This window comes from Carettochelys insculpta, chromosome 12 (genome assembly GCF_033958435.1).
Source record: "Carettochelys insculpta isolate YL-2023 chromosome 12, ASM3395843v1, whole genome shotgun sequence".
In the NCBI taxonomy this organism is placed as follows: Eukaryota; Metazoa; Chordata; order Testudines; family Carettochelyidae; genus Carettochelys; species Carettochelys insculpta.
Window position 1 is genome coordinate 41772561 of NC_134148.1, and position 17100 is coordinate 41789660.

Genomic DNA, 17100 nt, shown 5'->3' on the forward strand with positions numbered 1-17100 from the left:
TCACTCTGGCAATGTGAGTTAGAATATTATGCCAAATAGATAACATGCACAAAAACTCAAAACTAAAGTTTTTAAGAAGGGTAGTTGATCTTAAAGCTGTTTCAGCACATTTAGATGAAGCGGTAACATCCTTTAGGGCCTTAGCAACGTCTGAAATCTGTAAAGTTAAGGCTAAAATTGAATTTGCTTTTGATGCCCATCTAATATCAGCATGACCTTTTAGTGATACTTTACCCATTAAAATATTTCAGCGGGTGGTAGGGTTAGAAAAAAATGTGTATTTTTTTGTACAGTGCCCAAGAATGAAACCAGAGAAGATTTACAGAAGCTGCATGTATTGCAGCCAAATTGAGACTGGGGGTTGAGCATGGTACAAATTTGCAAATTTATTTTTTTGCGGAATGACAGCTTTGATGCTTTTGTACATGCCTGACACATTTGCACCATTATCATACTCTTGGCCTTGAGCATTCTGAAGACCAATTCCATCCTTTTCAAACTTCTTTACTATTTCTTCAGCTTATCCACTTTCTGCTTTTTTCTTGGTCTCAATAAAGTCTATGAAACTTTCTTCTCTAATACTTTCTTTTTAGTTCTACAGTGGATCGTTAAAATTGATTTGTCTTACAGTTGTATTGTTGATGGTCACAGTTGTTAAAGTCAGCAATTGTAATTGGTGACAAAGTTGAGACCCTGAGACTGAGGTTTTCATTTTGGTCCATCTCAGAGATCAATGCTGAAGCTGTAACGTCAAGTTCCAATTGTCCGTAAATGGTAATAATGGGTACTGACGTTGTATGATCATTGTCATTGTCCATAGATACTGACACTGAGATTGTGACGTGAGAGGGTTCAGCTATTGGTGCATTTTCAGCATTCAGTGCATTTTTCACTAGCCATTTTCCCATTTCTTCCAACATCTTTTCATTTTCTCTTGTGGCAAATTTTTGTCATCAAAGATACTCTGCTCCAGAAATATTTGGAATTCATAATGTAGGGTCTTTTGTCCTCAGTGCAGGCAGGGGCGCTGATGTGGCATGAGCGAAGATAGCTTAGCAGCCGTCTTAAAAGCATTAATTTTCTATATTATTTTTCTGTGCCCCCTCAGCTATGTGCCCAAGGCAAGTGTGTCACTTGCCACCCCCTTGTTACAGCAAAGGAGGGGAGTCTATCATACTTCCAGAGCTCGCGGTATATATGAGACACTTGAGAGGAGCACCCCTGAATTCTCAAGGCTCATTGGGAGGTCATTAAAGGAAGCGCCCCCCTATACTCCCAGGGCTTGTTGTGTATGAGACAGGTCACTGGAGGGGAGCCCCTTCTCAACTTGCTGCATGTATGGCGCTGTCACTGTGGGGAGCCCTCCTGTACTCCTAGGGCTCGTTGTGTATATGGAGGGGTCGCTGAAAGGAGCATCCTGTACTCCCAGGGGTTGTTGTGTATATGGAGGGGTGGGTGAGGGGAACCCCCTGTACTCGCAGGGCTTGTTGTATATATGGGATGTCGCTGAGGGGAGCCCCCTGTACTCGCAGGGCTTGTTGTTGTATATGGAGGGATTGGTGAGGGAACCCCCTTATACTCCAAGGGATTGTTGTGTATATGGGATGTCGCTGAGAGGAGCCCCCTGTACTCCCAGGGATTGTTGTGTATATGGAGGAGTCGGTGAGGGAACCCCCTTGTACTCCAAGGGATTGTTGTGTATATGGAGGGGTCGCTGAGGGGAACCCCCTGTACTCCCAGGGATTGTTGTGTATGTGGAGGGGTCACTGAGGGGAACCCCCTGTACTTCCAGGGCTTGTCGTGTATATGGAAGGGTCGCTGAGGGGAACCCCCTGTACTCCCAGGGATTGTTGTGTATATGGAGATGCAGCTGAGGGGAGCCCCCTGTACTCCCAGGGCTTGTTGTGTATATGGAGGGGTGGGTGAGGGGAACCCCCTGTACTCGCAGGGCTTGTTGTATATATGGGATGTCGCTGAGGGGAGCCCCCTGTACTCGCAGGGCTTGTTGTTGTATATGGAGGGGTTGGTGAGGGAACCCCCTTATACTCCAAGGGCTTGTTGTGTATATGGGATGTCGCTGAGGGGAGCCCCCTGTACTCGCAGGGCTTGTTGTGTATATGGAGGGGTCAGTGAGGGAACCCCCTTGTACTCCAAGGGCTTGTTGTGTATATGGGATGTCGCTGAGGGGAGCCCCCTGTACTCCCAGGGATTGTTGTGTATATGGAGGGGTGGGTGAGGGGAACCCCCTGTACTCGCAGGGCTTGTCGTGTATATGGAGATGCGGCTGAGGGGAACCCCCTGTACTCCCAGGGATTGTTGTGTATATGGAGGAGTCGGTGAGGGAACCCCCTTGTACTCCAAGGGCTTGTTGTGTATATGGAGGGGTCGCTGAGGGGAACCCCCTGTACTCCCAGGGCTTGTCGTGTATATGGAGATGCGGCTGAGGGGAACCCCCTGTACTCCCACGACTTGGGTATATGGAAGGGTCACTGAGTGGAGCCACCCCGCCATGGTCCCGAGGCTAACTGTGTCTATGGGGGGGTCACTTGAGCGGAGCCCCCCTGAACTCTTCCGGACTGGCTGTGCGTGAGGCGGGTCACTGGAAGGAAGCCCCTCTCCACGCGCCGGTAGGACGACGCGGCCCCTCAGGGGACGCCCCCGCCCTTCCCCGGGCTCGCTGAGCGCAGGCTGGGAGGGGCCCTGAGAGGAGCCCCCCCCCCCGCCTCTGGGCGGTTCCGGGGCGCGGGGGCGGGGTCGGGCGCCAGTTGCTCCCCTCCCCCCGCGGCGGCGCGAGCCAGTAGCGCGCTTGGGCGAACGAGCGGGAGGCGGGGGCGAGCGCCGCGCCGCGCCGGGGCGGGGGAGCGGGTGGCGATTTGCATGCGAGGCAGACTGGGAATGAGCCGGGGCGGCCGCCTCACGGCGCACGCAGAGCGGGGCCGGCGGTGGGGGCGGGGGCCGGCCGAGGGGCGCGCGGGGGAAGTCGGGGCAAAGTTTTCCGCCGCCAGCCGGGGCTGCTGAGGGTGGCGCGGGGCTGGGCTGCGAGCGAAGCCAGGCGCCAGCCTCCCGCCCCGCTGCCCGAGGCCTTGTCCGCGCCGTCCGGAGGGGCCGCGCCGCGAGCTGGGCGAGCGGGCGCCCAGGGGGCCGCCGCCTAGCGGAGCGGGGTGCCAGCATGTCCTCCATCCTGCCGTTCACTCCCCCCATCGTCAAGCGGCTCCTGGGCTGGAAGAAGGGGGAGCAGAACGGGCAGGAGGAGAAGTGGTGCGAGAAGGCGGTGAAGAGCCTGGTGAAGAAGCTCAAGAAGACGGGGCAGCTGGACGAGCTGGAGAAGGCGATCACCACGCAGAGCTTCAACACCAAGTGCATCACCATCCCTCGGTAGGCAGCGGGCCCCGTGGGCAGCGGGGCACACGGACAGGACCGCCCGGCCGAGCGGCGGCACCCAGCCACCTCCACGGAGATCACATCGGGCGGGGGGACATGCCATGCAGACGTCGCGCCTTGCGGCCCCCCCCTCCGCCAGGAGACGCGCCCGCAGACGGGCATGGCCCCGCGTGGAGACGGGCACAGGCAGTTGGGCACAATGGGAGGGAATAGGCACCGTCCGGCACGCGTCGGCCCCAGGCAGAGTCTCTTGTGTCCCCTGAGGGGAGTGTGCACAGATCAGGCATGGGCACATACATGTAAGTTCACCCAGATTCTCTCACTCACTCTCACACTCTCTCTCTCTCTCTCTCTCTCCTCCATACCTATAAAACCATTCACCGTGAGGACTAGACCTCCACCAGAGACATGCATAATAACCACATGGGTGCCTCTGTATAAACACGGGTTCTCTTTTACACTCTCTCGCAGCTCACTGTCCCTACTCTGAGATGTGAATAACCCTGTATACACCCATAGGCACATGCATGGTTGAGACACGTGTACCAGTAAATAGATGCAGACAGACACATGCATGCACCCACAAACGTTCTAGGCTTGTTATAGATATTAAGCATATATATGGGGTTCCTGGAAAAGCCATAACATTAAACGTGTGTTAGAGTAAGTTTGCTTTTCTCTCCAGTCAGCTGCAGTGGATGTTTGGTTTTATATGCCTTTCTTATAAACTATTCCAGAACTCTTTATAATTAGTTTTGTGACTTTTTTTTTTTAAAACTGTGCTCTCTTAATAGGGGAGACTAAAATTAGACGAGAATGAAGATGCGGAATGGTTTTAGATAAGATATGAAAAAAGATTGAAGTTTTCTGGATTGGTTATGCTCATTGGTGATACTCTGTGTCATGGTCAAAAACTTCTGTTTTCTATTACTGTTAAAATTAGTATCTCTGATTTTCCTTTTTGTGCTTCGCTTTTGTTTGTTTGGGTATCTTGATCTGTGCTGTTCAACATTCCCCTGAAGAAGTGATTTATTAGGGCTCTTGGGTGCCTGTTTCCAGAGAAGATGGTTGTGACTTCAAACTTCCGTTTCCCCTCCCAAATAAATAAATAAACAAACAAACAAACAAACAAATAAATAAAAAATAAGGAATGCAATATGGGATTGCTGTTTGAGAGAGGAGTCATATATGTTGAATAACTGTTTTTCCCTATGTGCATTAATTCTTTATGCAGTATTTTAGTGTTTGATTCAGTATGATTTCATACAGGACTCAGCATAAAGCACAGGTAAGGACACGTATGCAAAGGATTACGTATTTTTGATTATCTTTGAGAAAATCGAATCAGTGAGAACATTTCATCGCTGACACTGTTGATTTACGTTTGCTCACTTGGATATCTATAATTTTTAGTTTGCTTTATGGACTAATACAGCATTGCTTTTCAAACAAATACTAACCTTCATCCAGAACTTTTGAAAGTGACAAAATTGTAGACTTCTGTGTGTTGATACTCTTTCATGTATGCATGCACTCATATACTCATTGTTGGAATGATTTAATATGTAGTAGCTAGTAGTCACAAAGATGCATATGTTTTATGAACTGCTAAATCAAATAATTTTAAAATTGGAACTCTTTCTTTTTTACGATGAATACCTCCAACATGCTTTTTAAAAGACTGTTCAATACCTGCTCAGCTCTTCCCTGCCAAGTGACAATAGGTCAGAGTCTAGTGTAAATTCAGAATGACTCCCTGAAGTCATTGAAACTACCCTGGATTCTCACTTCAGTTTAAACTGGGATCAGAATCCTAATTCACCTTTCCTTAAGCCCATGAAAAGCCTGTAACCAGCTAAAGCTCTTCTCTGAAGTATTTGCTTACCTTAACCCAAAAAAGTCCTGCTACTAGTGGGACTTGCAATGTGTGTTGGGTTTCTGGTTTTAGTAAGGACTCATCAGTGCATAAACTGTAAGGGAAATCCCCTACAAAAGATTAACCTTTCCTCCTTTATTTGCTTAAATATTATTATTATTAATTAATAATTATAACCATATTGCAGAAGAACCTGTACAGTGCCCAACACAGGCCAACCTGATCAGATGCCTAATAAGAGACAATTCCTGAAATAGTCAAGGAATGAAGAGCAAATGGCAATATAGAGAAGTGAAATTACCTGTCCAAAGTTACACAGAAGATTATTAAATAGTGGTATTGTAGCTGTGTTGGTCCCAAGATATTAGGGAGAGAAGGTACGGTCTTATCTTTTTATTGGACTAATTTCTGTTGTGATGCACAAGCTTTCAGGCTTACATAGAGCTCTTCTTCAGGTCTGGGAAACAAAGTGTCACTTCTGAATACAAGGTCAGTGTCAGAACTTGAATTATAATCCAAGTCTCCTGAGTGCCAGTCCACTGCACCATGCTGATTGTTCTTAAACTATCATTGGCTATGTTTAGACTGCATTTGTATCTCTACATTCAATAATTTGCACAACACAAATTGCATAAATTATCTCGAAAGACCTTATTTCAAACTTGGTGCCGTCCAAGTGGCACTGAAGTTCGAAAGAAGAGTGTATTCTGAAAGTTCCATTAGCCCTCTCACCATGAGGGGTAACAGAACCTGAAAGCAGTGCTATTTCAAGTGTGGGGAAAAGCTGTGGGGTTTCTATTTCGGGATACCTCTGTATCCCAAAATAGCTACCACAGTCTGAGCATAACCATTGTGTCAGACTATGGGGCATTTGTGTCTCGTCATCAGAAGCTGACTTCTTTGAGTATTTTCCTTTATAACTAATTATATGTATATTAGTTCCCCAGTTTAAAAAACAAATATTTTGTGAACAAAATGGCAATCAATTGTTAGGGTTAGATCACACTATGCAATGCTTATAGTGCATCAGTGAACCTTGTTCCATTAGAGCAAAAACAAGGATGAATCTGGCTCAGTGAGAAAAGGATTAGTCCAAATTAGCTGTCCCCTTACCATTATATGAAAGACAGATCCAGACTGAAGAATGCTTGGACCTTTCAGAAATGCCGCTCGTGGGAACTCTGAACAGATGAACTATCAACTGCAAATTTCAGATGCCAGTTGATACTAGCCTAGTACTGTGGCTGTGGTGGCTGTGCAGTTATTTAGGAAAAAAGTCAAGGGTACAATACCAAAAAGCTAGAAAACAAAATTCATCACTATTTTATTTTTTTAAGATTACATTCTGTCTGTGTTTTTTGTCTATATCCTCAGTAAGAGTTCTGTGTAGCTAGAAGTCTTGTCTTTCTCACTGACAGAAACTGGTCCAAAAAAAGATACTATATCATCCACCTTGCCTCTCCACTATCTTGGAACTGACATGGTTACAAGACTACATCCGTATGTTATTGTGTGCCTGCTTTACAGCTTATCTTCTGGTTGTTCGTTGTCATGGATTATTTTTTAAGAGCTCGCTCTTTAACATGATATAAAGATAACCTGGAACCTGACAGGTCTGTTTGATGAGAGAACCTATGGTAGCAGGAAGAGGGATGGAGAGAGACCCTTGCAGTGGGGAAAGAGAGTGTGAGTGTAGAACAGGTCTTCAGTTCAGCCTCAATACTATTAAGACCTGATCTCAGGCCACTTGCATACGGGTCCATTGGCTCCTTGGCCTACTCGTGAGTAATGTATGTAACTTCCCTGGCTCTTGGTCATCTTCCCTGGCATTTGAATCCCCAACCACAGAGGTCTTCAGCCAGTCTGGCAAAAGGGAAGGTATTATTGGGGTGACCTTCTGCATGCAAAGGTGGAAATCTTTGATTACACATTGAATTCCTTTATTCTCTGTTCACTTAACCCTTAGCATAGGTGATTCATAGTAGCATTATGGAGGTGCTCTGCTGCCAGTGATCCTGCCAATATTTTACTTCCTAAGTGGTATGCCCCCACCCTGCACCTCCGCCACCACCAGTGTTCCCTGAAGCAGAGATTTAGGTGCTGCCCAGCTGATTACCAGAGCGCCCATCACTGGCAGCAAAAATTTCTACTGGTGGTGTGCATCCTCATATGTTTTGGTGCGCATAACAAAATTAATTCCTCCCATGGATGGAAAAAAATTAGAGGGAACCCTGTCCTTCACCCTGCAGGCACCAGTTGCCTTTGGCCCTATGCACACTAGGCTTTCTGTCTCAAATTCTTCACCCTTTCTGCCATCCAACATGGCTTCAGATATGTTAGCCTCTATCTTAATGAGCATTAAGCAGTCTTTTTATTTGCATTAAGGTGACACGATTTGAAAAATGTACCCATTTGGCAGACCATAACTTAGTGATAGTTTCTTATAATGGTTTTGCAAATGTCTTGGATAGAGTGGACACTCACGTACTTTTGAGCTTCTCAAAGAGAGATGCCACTGGATTATCCTTATGATATTGCTGCTTTGTTCTGAATATAGTTTTGAATCTGTCTTTCCTACCAGCCAACAGTTGGCATCACATTTTCAAAATTCTTCATGGCTATAAGTACTGCTATGTGAAGTCAGAGAGTGTCAGTGTAGAATCTAATGTCAGGAATACATGCAACCACCTTTCCTATACTTTCTGCAGAACACAAACGTGTCACCTTAAACTTCATCCTTGGGGAGAAGAGCAGTAAGCTCATAAGTCTGTTTCTCAGCCTGTGATCTCTAGTGATATTGCATTGCTTGTGCACACGCTAAGCAAAAACAAAAGGGGATCGGGTGAATTATAAGCATTTAATTCATAAAGTTGCTAAATATGAGTGTAGTGTGAAAATTTGCAACGTGTGGCAGATACTGTTTAGTTTCTAGGGGTCACACAATATAGATATTGATTTTTGTGTATGAATGCAGACAATAAATGTCTTTTATGTCAAGAGTATTTGTTTTACATGCATGAGATAAAATATAAGATCTTTCCAGTGTTGTGGCAGTTTTGATAATATATTTTCTCTGTGCCTGTTTATGAGCCACTTACAGCCTTTCTATTTAATATTGCAACTGCTTTTTCCAGCAGCCAAGATTCTTCTATGTGAAGAATAAATTCTTTTAAGTGTTAACAAGACAAGGTCAGTAAGGTAGTATCTTTTATTGAACCTTTTTCTGAGGGTGAAATAGGAAAGGTGTCGGTTAAGTTTTGTTACTTCAGATATGATTGTGAAGAGGATGAGTGAGGGTTCTTATGCAGCTTACCTGATATAAGGCTAAAGAATAGTGACTGAATTCGAAACTGGATATATTTTCTTTTGGAAAGAAATGGAACAAAATAAAGGGATGTCTACAAACTTTTGATAACACATGCTACATTGACATAATGTTGCTGTAGTTAGTGTATTACTTACGTGTATGAATACTTGACTCTTTATTTTATGCTTATTTGCCAAAATGCTTGTGTCAATGCATAGTGTTTTGCACCATAGATCCCATTGTATAACTCACCACTATGTAGCCTGATGTCTTTTGGGAAGTTTTGGCAATGCACAAAGGGGCAGAAATGAGTCATGTAGGCTGGGAGAAACTTCCCATCATGCAACTTTCTTCAGTCCATAATGTTATCTATGTGCCATAAATTTTGTGCCTTTCTTAAAAACCCCTGCAACTATCATGGCCCTCCTTTGTGTCTGCATCCCTGAAAGAAGCATCGAGCCAGTACAGCTCTCCACCGTTGTCATGACTGTTCCAAGTATAGGGTACACGATCCACTGCTATTTGCAGAACTGCAAGAAGAACTGAATCAGTGAGAACCTGATGATCATGTAGGACACAATGCTGTGGGACTAGGAAGTTTTTACTGGTATTCACGGTGGACTGATGTTTCTGGGCCCAAGAAGTGAGCACTGGATGGTGGTATCTCATAATGCAGATTTGGCATGATGGGAAATGACTGTATAGCTCTTGGATGTGAAAGATCACATTCATGGAGGGAATTGCTTGGTTGCATGAACCTCTGAGTAGAGAACAATGGCATTGAGTTCTGATACTGTTTTCCACGTGTGGTGATTTTAGCTAGCATCCCATTCCTGAGGGTGACAAAGACACAGTGAGCTCGTGTTCTGCAGGTGCCCGAGCTCCTAGTTTGTGCCCTGAAATGGTGACTGCTGAAGTTATCGCTCACAGGTGTGGGAAGTTGTCTTACTGCGAGGGAAGAAATAAGGCTGCCAATTGTAGAAGCTTTCAGAAGAATTAAGCGAAAAGCTCAATTGAGATTTCTCAGGTGGATTCAGGGTAAATATCCCTGTGTACATAAATACACTTTGACGTGATCTTTTGTGCTTGTGTCTGCAGGGGAATGAAAAGCAGGTGATAATGCTACACCTTGTTATCGTTGTACTCCTTCTTCTAGGATGAGTAAATTAATGAAAAGTTGATAGTCGTGTCCTGTTAAGTTGGAGTTGCCATCAGTTCATCATTGTAATGGGAAATTTACACACCTGAGGTTCTTTCCCATGCATTAGGCTGACCCATGCTCCACTGGTGGAACTGACCAGATGATGTGGAGTCTCCTCCATGCCAGCATGTGTCTAGACTGGGTAACTGGCATGTTTAGCTGGACAGTTCCATGTGATTGTGGAGAGCTGCTAGGTGTTCTCGCCAAGCTGGACAATCAGGACAATTATGTTTTTTTAAACAATTTGCAGGCCTTTTAAAGAGGGGACAGGACGGCTTTTGGTATCTGTGTTATCTGAGCTGTGGAGATCACAATTATGATCCAAGTGGTCAGACATTGTGGGACAACTGTTGGAGGATTATTGGGTTGATATAGGTAACAGTGTCTGTACTTGTAGTGTATCCACCTCAGTATTAAAGCGTCTCCATAAGAGTCTGTTTAAGTTGATGAGAGATGGATTTAAGCAGACACATGCGCATCTAGATCATTGCAAGGCAGCTTACATTAAGGTCGGTTTGTAGTATAGAGATTGCATACATCTTTTATAGTATTTTCCCCATATCCTCTCTACACAGATGTAAAAACCATTTAAAAAGGAATACTGCTTAATAATATCAGTCTTAAGACGATTTTTAGAAGATGTTAGACAACCTTGATTGAGTGTTCTCTGGGTTGATAGTTTACCTTGCAGATCTTACAAGAATTTGTTCTTGACTTTCTGTGTAGGATCATCTTAACATTACAAGCATGGAAATGCTAAATATACTGTGAAGTAGAGCCAGTTGAGGACAGCTTGTTAGTGTGTGTTCTCTGGGTTGACAACTGATCTTGCAGATCTTACGAAAATTTATTCTTGACATTCTGTTTAGGATCATCTTAACATTACAGGTATGGAAATGCTAAATACAGTAAGTGATGGAGCCGCTGGGGGCAACTTGGTAGTGCATGTGATCTGTAAGCATGCAAATGTATGATTTCCTTTCAGTTCTCGCTTGCCACTAATTTTTTCTAACGACCTCAGATTTGATCTACACACACACATGGATTTGTTTAGTTAAGTCAGTGCATGTTTGAGTGTGCACATATTCTTCAGTTTGAAACTGGCTTATGTGAGTTTACCTTGCTTCTGTGGGCAAGCTAAATCAATATTAATTAGGTTTACATCAGTTTAAGAGAGTCCCTATGCAAAGTTAGACTAGTTTAACGAAATGGATTTTTAGCCACGCCTTTTATTTAATCAGCTCAATTTTGTGTGTAGATTGAACCAAAAATTAAATAGAATGGACATAGTCTGACTTGTATGTTTAGTATCTCTGTCAGCAGACAGTGCTTGTCAGCGTTGTTTAACTCTTTCTTGTGAGTTGGGGGCCAGTTCATGTTCTTATTAAAAACAACTGCAGATGTCTTTTTACAGGATCATCCTTTGTATAGTGTGAACATGCCTTTGTTTCTTTTTCCTTCCATTTTCTTTTTTAAAAAGATAAAAACATTTTAAGCAGCTTTTAAAAGGCACATAAGAGTCTGATTATATCGTGTAATAGAACAATAAACATCTAATTGTTGTGAAGTAAAGTTTAAAATGGTTGCTTAATTTTATAATATTAGGGAGAAGACCCTGATTATTGCATTCATTTAAATATAATGAGATATACATGCAAAAATTGGATAAAACCAGGAAATATATATACTGTATGGGATTATCACATCAGGGATCCAATTAAAATGAATTCTTCTAATAAATATTGGTTTAATAATGTAAACTTGTGATCACTGTATTACTGCATCAAAATAAAATTAACAAGATTTAATGGACTGAGCGGTCATTAATTTATACTTGTTAATTTATTAGGAACTTTTAATGCTGTTTTCTTAATAATGCAATTTTTCTGCATGATTTACTTAATGAAATAGGTCCAAACCATTCTTGAATTATATTGCGATTAGATTTCATTCTCAAATTATGTTTTTATTTTAATTTTAATTTTGTGCTCCTGTATCAAGCAATTAAATGCACAAGATTGAAATGCAGCAGTCTCTTTCAACAAGGCTCATGAATGACTTTAATTAACTTTTGTTTTAGCCTGCTTTGATATGCCTTTTTTGATTTCCTTTTTTAAATCCTGTCCAAAGCTTCTTGTGTTGAATGGCAATGATGACGGCAGATGATGGGACTTAGGGGAAAGAGGTATGCGAGGAGGAATATCACAGCTAGTAGGGACAGAAACCAGTATTCCAGTTCTACTTGGATGACTTCACTAAACTTAGTGAATTTTTGCATTTTGTTACATGCCAGCATAACAGCACTGAAATTTGTTTGCGGGTTGAACTATTGGAAGAAGCAATATGATTTTCTAAAAGTAGAGATTTACTTTAAAGGTAGCTTGAAGTCTCTTTTCATTTAACCTGAGTCATCTTTACGATATTTGAAGGCCTTTTGGCATTGCAAAAGCAGAGTAATGAGGCCTCAGACAAGATGATCTGATGTTCATTTACAGGCCTGCTTGTTGTTTGCTTTTCTCATTGATGTGGTACTGGGGCTCTGCATAAGGAGATAAGACAGGGCCCCTTGTCCCAAGAGCTGCTCAGGCATTATACAGGCCTGATCCTGCAAATACTCAGATGTTTAACGTTATTCATGCATATAACAGAACAGACTTCAAGGTAACTACTGTGTTACTCTACTGCAATGTGTGTTTATACTCACAACTGCCCTGTGAGATAGAGATGGGCACACAGAGACTAAATAACTAGCCCAAAGACACAGAAATGTGTGGCCAAACAGGGAGTAGAGCCCTGGTTCTAAGTCCCTGGATAGCACTCTTGCTATGGAACCATGCTTCCTCTTTAGATCGTGTTATTGTGTGAACAAGCTGTACCTATCATAAGGAAGGCTTACAGAAATGGGCCTTAATCAGGTCAAAGAATTCAGGGTATGTCTACACTACATGATGAAGTCAAATTTAAGGCAGTTATCTCAATGTACAACATCACTGTCTTCCCTGTAAATACCATTAGCTGTAGATAATCCAAGCATGAAACCTAAATGTACACAGTCTCCAATAAACCAAATTTAGGTGTGTAAATTTAACAATGCCATTTAAATATTTGAATTGAATATTTGCGCACATACATCTTTCATGGAAAGTTTTACAGAGAGTTGATTGGGAAAGCATGTATATCGGTGAGTAGAAATTGTCCCCTGAGTAAGTCAGAATTTAGGGTAGGCTGTCTGTTGGAAAATGCAAACCCTCAGGGAGATATTTGAGTTAGTTTTCTGACTGCGGTTCTCATGGGGGCTCCTCTTCATCCCTCCTGATATCGCCGTTGTCCACTTTGAAATTGCCATGGAGAGAATTAGCCTCATGAAGTGCTGCATATTCATTGCAGCACTTCATTAGTATTCTCCCATCAGGCTGATTTACCATGCCCCCTTAGAAGTAGGGGGCAAGTGTAGACATAGCCATTATGTTAGAGGTTTCGTTTACTTCAGGGCATCCACCAAATTATAAGGCTAGTGTCCTAAAGCCGTGGTGTGCATTGAAGCCTATATCTGGACTTAGCACTGTTCTTGATTGGCGCACACAATACTTATTTTCAGGATAATGTGTGTAGCAATTGGACACATGGGACAGTGTGTGTAAATAATCATAGAGATGACTGCATCTGCCATCCTTCAAACAATCTTTTGAGCTAAAGAATCATGTTTCTAGTAAATCTCTCCACCTCTTTCTTTGTTTAATTCTTAATTTTTATTGATGGTCTCTCTGCTTTGAAATTAATGTAGCTTTTCTGTTGTGCCAGCCTTATGTGAACCCATATAAACAAGCAAAGACCTTAGAAATGATCGCTTGAAAGTTGAATCTTGTAAGTTATGGCTTTGCATGGCAGACTTAACTGGCTGAAAGCCCTATCATAACTGCTTTTAGAGAGGAGCAAAAATACAAACTTTAATACTATGAAGTAGAGATTTTTATTGGCTAGTTACCGGAGACAGTTATGTATTACAGTGCTTTTTTCCTCATTGTTTTTCAGTTCCCATTTTGCTGTCTTCCCTGTCCCCCTTTCTATTTTTAGGATGGCATTTGAAACTTGCTGTTATGGTGGCAGGCCTGTGACAGCATTTTTAAAGAAGGGGGAAGGATATCAGAACTAAGAATCTGATGGTAATTCAGGTTTCATTTGTTTTTAAATTTGAAATTTTTATGTTTTCTTTTTAGTTGGCAGTGAATGGGAAATTGTACTTCTTACCTAATATATCCCTGCCAACAGGTACTCTGACAGTGCTTGATAGTCCTTTGATGATTTTGTTTGTTGGAAGTGCAGGAGGACTAATTTGGTGGAGGTATTACTTGCATTCTTAGGATATTGTTTGTTACACTATAATATAAATCAGAGTATTCACTGAAGCTAGTTGAAAAGATTCTGTGGAAATATTTTTTTCAATAGAAAATTGTTTCAGTTAAATGGAAATTTTCAGAAAAGTTTTGTCAAACAATTTTGGGTTTTAATTGGAAAGCTAAAGACACAAATCTACTAAAATTTCAACTAAAATGAAAAAGCTTATTTTTAGAGGGGACTAAGGAGAAAGAGATGGTTGGAAACAGACTCCTAATGTTGACCATAGGGTAAAGTCCTCTCCAATACTCTCAATGCCTAGGAGAATGACTGATGTTAAGGGCTGGGACCAATGCAGCTGCTATATGGTTGTTCTGGGGACGGTTCCTGACCATGCTGCTGCTGTTTTTTTTTGTGGCTTTAAAATCACATTTGTGGGAGTGGGGTGAGTTGCATGGTTTGAAAACAGCCCCAAAGAAACCTTTGGTTTTTGTCTCTCCTGTCTGTGGAAGAGACTTGTAAGTAATGGAGGAAATTGGCCATTCAGAATGGAGGGAGACAAATGTTTTCTCTTTACTTTTTAGACGTGTTAACCAGAGAAATTACTAATAATGGCAACAGGTAAAATACTTCAGGCAGTAGTGTTGAAGTGTCCACTTGAATCCAGTGGGTCAAATTCTGCCAGAGTTTCTGCTTTTTTAATTTCTGAAGGAAGGTTTTTTTTGTTGTTTTCTTTTCTTTTTTTTTTTAAACTCAGTGGAGCTGTTCTGGATTAGCAATTACATAACTGACATCAGAATTTGGGAATCTTGCCCAGTGGTTACATGTAGATGAGTCACAGGTTTTGGTGGTAGTGCTGCTGCTGCATTTCTGCTTTTGGAAAGCCCTAATTTAGATTTGTACAAATCTCAAACTGCTACAGGTTAAAACTCCCAAATTCATCATTCTCTCATCTGGTATCATCTGTTCTCCATCAGGACCACAGATTTTGCAGGACCAGAGAGTCCCCGGGCTGGTAGGAAGAGAGGCCAGCAAGACCAGGGCAGGGCAGCCACAGCTGGTCTGGCTGCAAGTGGGGGGCTAGCAGCAGCCAGGGAGCACAGGCCAGAAGCAGCAGCAGAGTGCAGTGGCATGGGTTGGTAAGCTGGCAGTTCGTCACCAGGCTGCATGGGAAGCCACAGCCCTGGGAAACTGCGGCTGGGGAGTCTGCACGAGAGGAAAGGAGGTTGGAAAGCCATGGATGGGGAGCCCAGGAGCAGGAACTGAGACTAGCAGGGGGCAGAATTGACTACCCCTTTTCTGGCAAAATTCCTGGTCTGGGACTGCTCAGACCCACAGGGTGCCAGATGAGGGAGGTTGAACTTGTTGAACGACCACACATGAGGAAGGACAGGTGAGGAACAACTGGCTATTTCAGGAAAGTATCAAAGAGAACCTAGGGTTCAGTAGCCAAGGATAAACCATCCTCTTTCTAAGTTATTTCCAGATGCTATGCTACCTTTGGCAAGACTGGGTATTTTTCTATATTCACCTTTGGGGCTGAATGCTGCCAAAACTGGCAGTAGCTTAGTCCATCATGGCTAGATACGTATGTGTACTTCTTAACTAAATCAAACCACTGTCCTTTAGACTGAAATAACATTCTAATGATTATTTCACAACATTGAAATAGTTATTTGAGCCATATTTTTTCTAACAGATATTTGACAGCTCCTGTACCATAAGTTACATCATTCGCTGATCAGTGTAGGAACAGCAACTGGAGACGGGTGCTGCTTCTGCTGCGGGGCTGCTCATAGGGTATTTCACAGGGATTTCCATGACCAGCATCTGATGAAGTGAGTCCGTGCTCACGAAAGCTCATGCTCAAAACTTTTCTGTTAGTCTATCAAGTGCCACAGGACCCTTCGTTGCTGTTATAGATCCAGACTAACACGGCTACCCCTCCGATAGTTGACATCAGGGCTGCTCATAGTGAGCTAAGACATGATACTGCAAGGTGCACTTATCTGATCCTCATTAAAGAGCAAAGTATTCCTTGGTCTAGCAATTGCAGCTATGTTTATATTTGGTGGCAGGCTGTGGGAGCCACATATGCCCTTTATGTGGCAGATCAACATCCCTGTGGAAACATAGTGTGTGGATTTACATGAGGTAGCTTTTCCTTCCAGCTTTTGATTTAGGGTGCTGTAGACACACCCTCTTATGGGATAAGAGGAAAAGCCCCTCACTCTTCCTCAGTCCTTCGTAGCAGTTAGACAAATGAAGGATATAGGATTTCGATCTTGCATATTGTCTATAATGACTCATCTAATTCTGAAACAGACACATTCAAACCAAATTGCTGTGGCAAATTCCACTAGGTTTATGTGAATTGTCACTACAGGATGCACCTCTTAAATCAGATATTTTCTCATACTGAGAGTCCTGGGGCTGGGACTGGACCTACATCCATGAGTCTGTGGGGATGGGGCTTGGGGGCTAGAGCTCCTCCCTGCCCCAGGGAGTTTGGGCCAGGGGCCAGAATCCTAGGGGAGCAGGAGGCTGGTATCCTCTGGCAGAAGCCCTGGACCTACCCTGGTTGGGCAAAGTCTCTTGTTCAGGACGTGTCAGGTCCCAACCGTGCTGGACCAGGGAGGTGCAACCTGTAGCATCTTCTAAATTTATTTGCTTTTATTTATGACTTATTCCACATTAAATCCTTAATACCCAAATGCAGTCTGAATTTTTAAATATGGTTACACTTATGGAGGGAGAGTCTGGTTTTCAGCAAATATGGCTGTTTCCTACCAATCTAAATTTAGAGTCAGGTTCATTTTAAAAGAAAATATGATTCCAAAATTGTATATTTTGGCATATTTTTGTATTTTCAGTAATATCTTTTATCACTCTCTACTTATATGTTTAATGTTTCTTCCTACACAGGTGTAGTTCTTGTCAAATGACTTGTATAGAAATGTTACATACACTTATGGATTGAATGACTCCTAAAGCTTGGCT

The 17100-nt window shown here is 43.0% G+C and overlaps 1 protein-coding gene across 3 annotated transcripts in view; it reads left to right on the top strand.

Moving 5' to 3' along the window:
- Positions 1–2996: 2996 nt before the first annotated feature.
- Positions 2997–17100, top strand: part of SMAD3 (SMAD family member 3) — a 102263-nt gene continuing 88159 nt past the window's right edge. For all 3 annotated transcript variants that reach the window (XM_075006558.1, XM_075006560.1, XM_075006559.1), the window contains exon 1: positions 2997–3375. In XM_075006558.1, the coding sequence (XP_074862659.1) occupies positions 3170–3375 (206 nt within the window). In that variant the 5' untranslated portion in view covers positions 2997–3169. The remainder of the gene's footprint in view (positions 3376–17100) is intronic.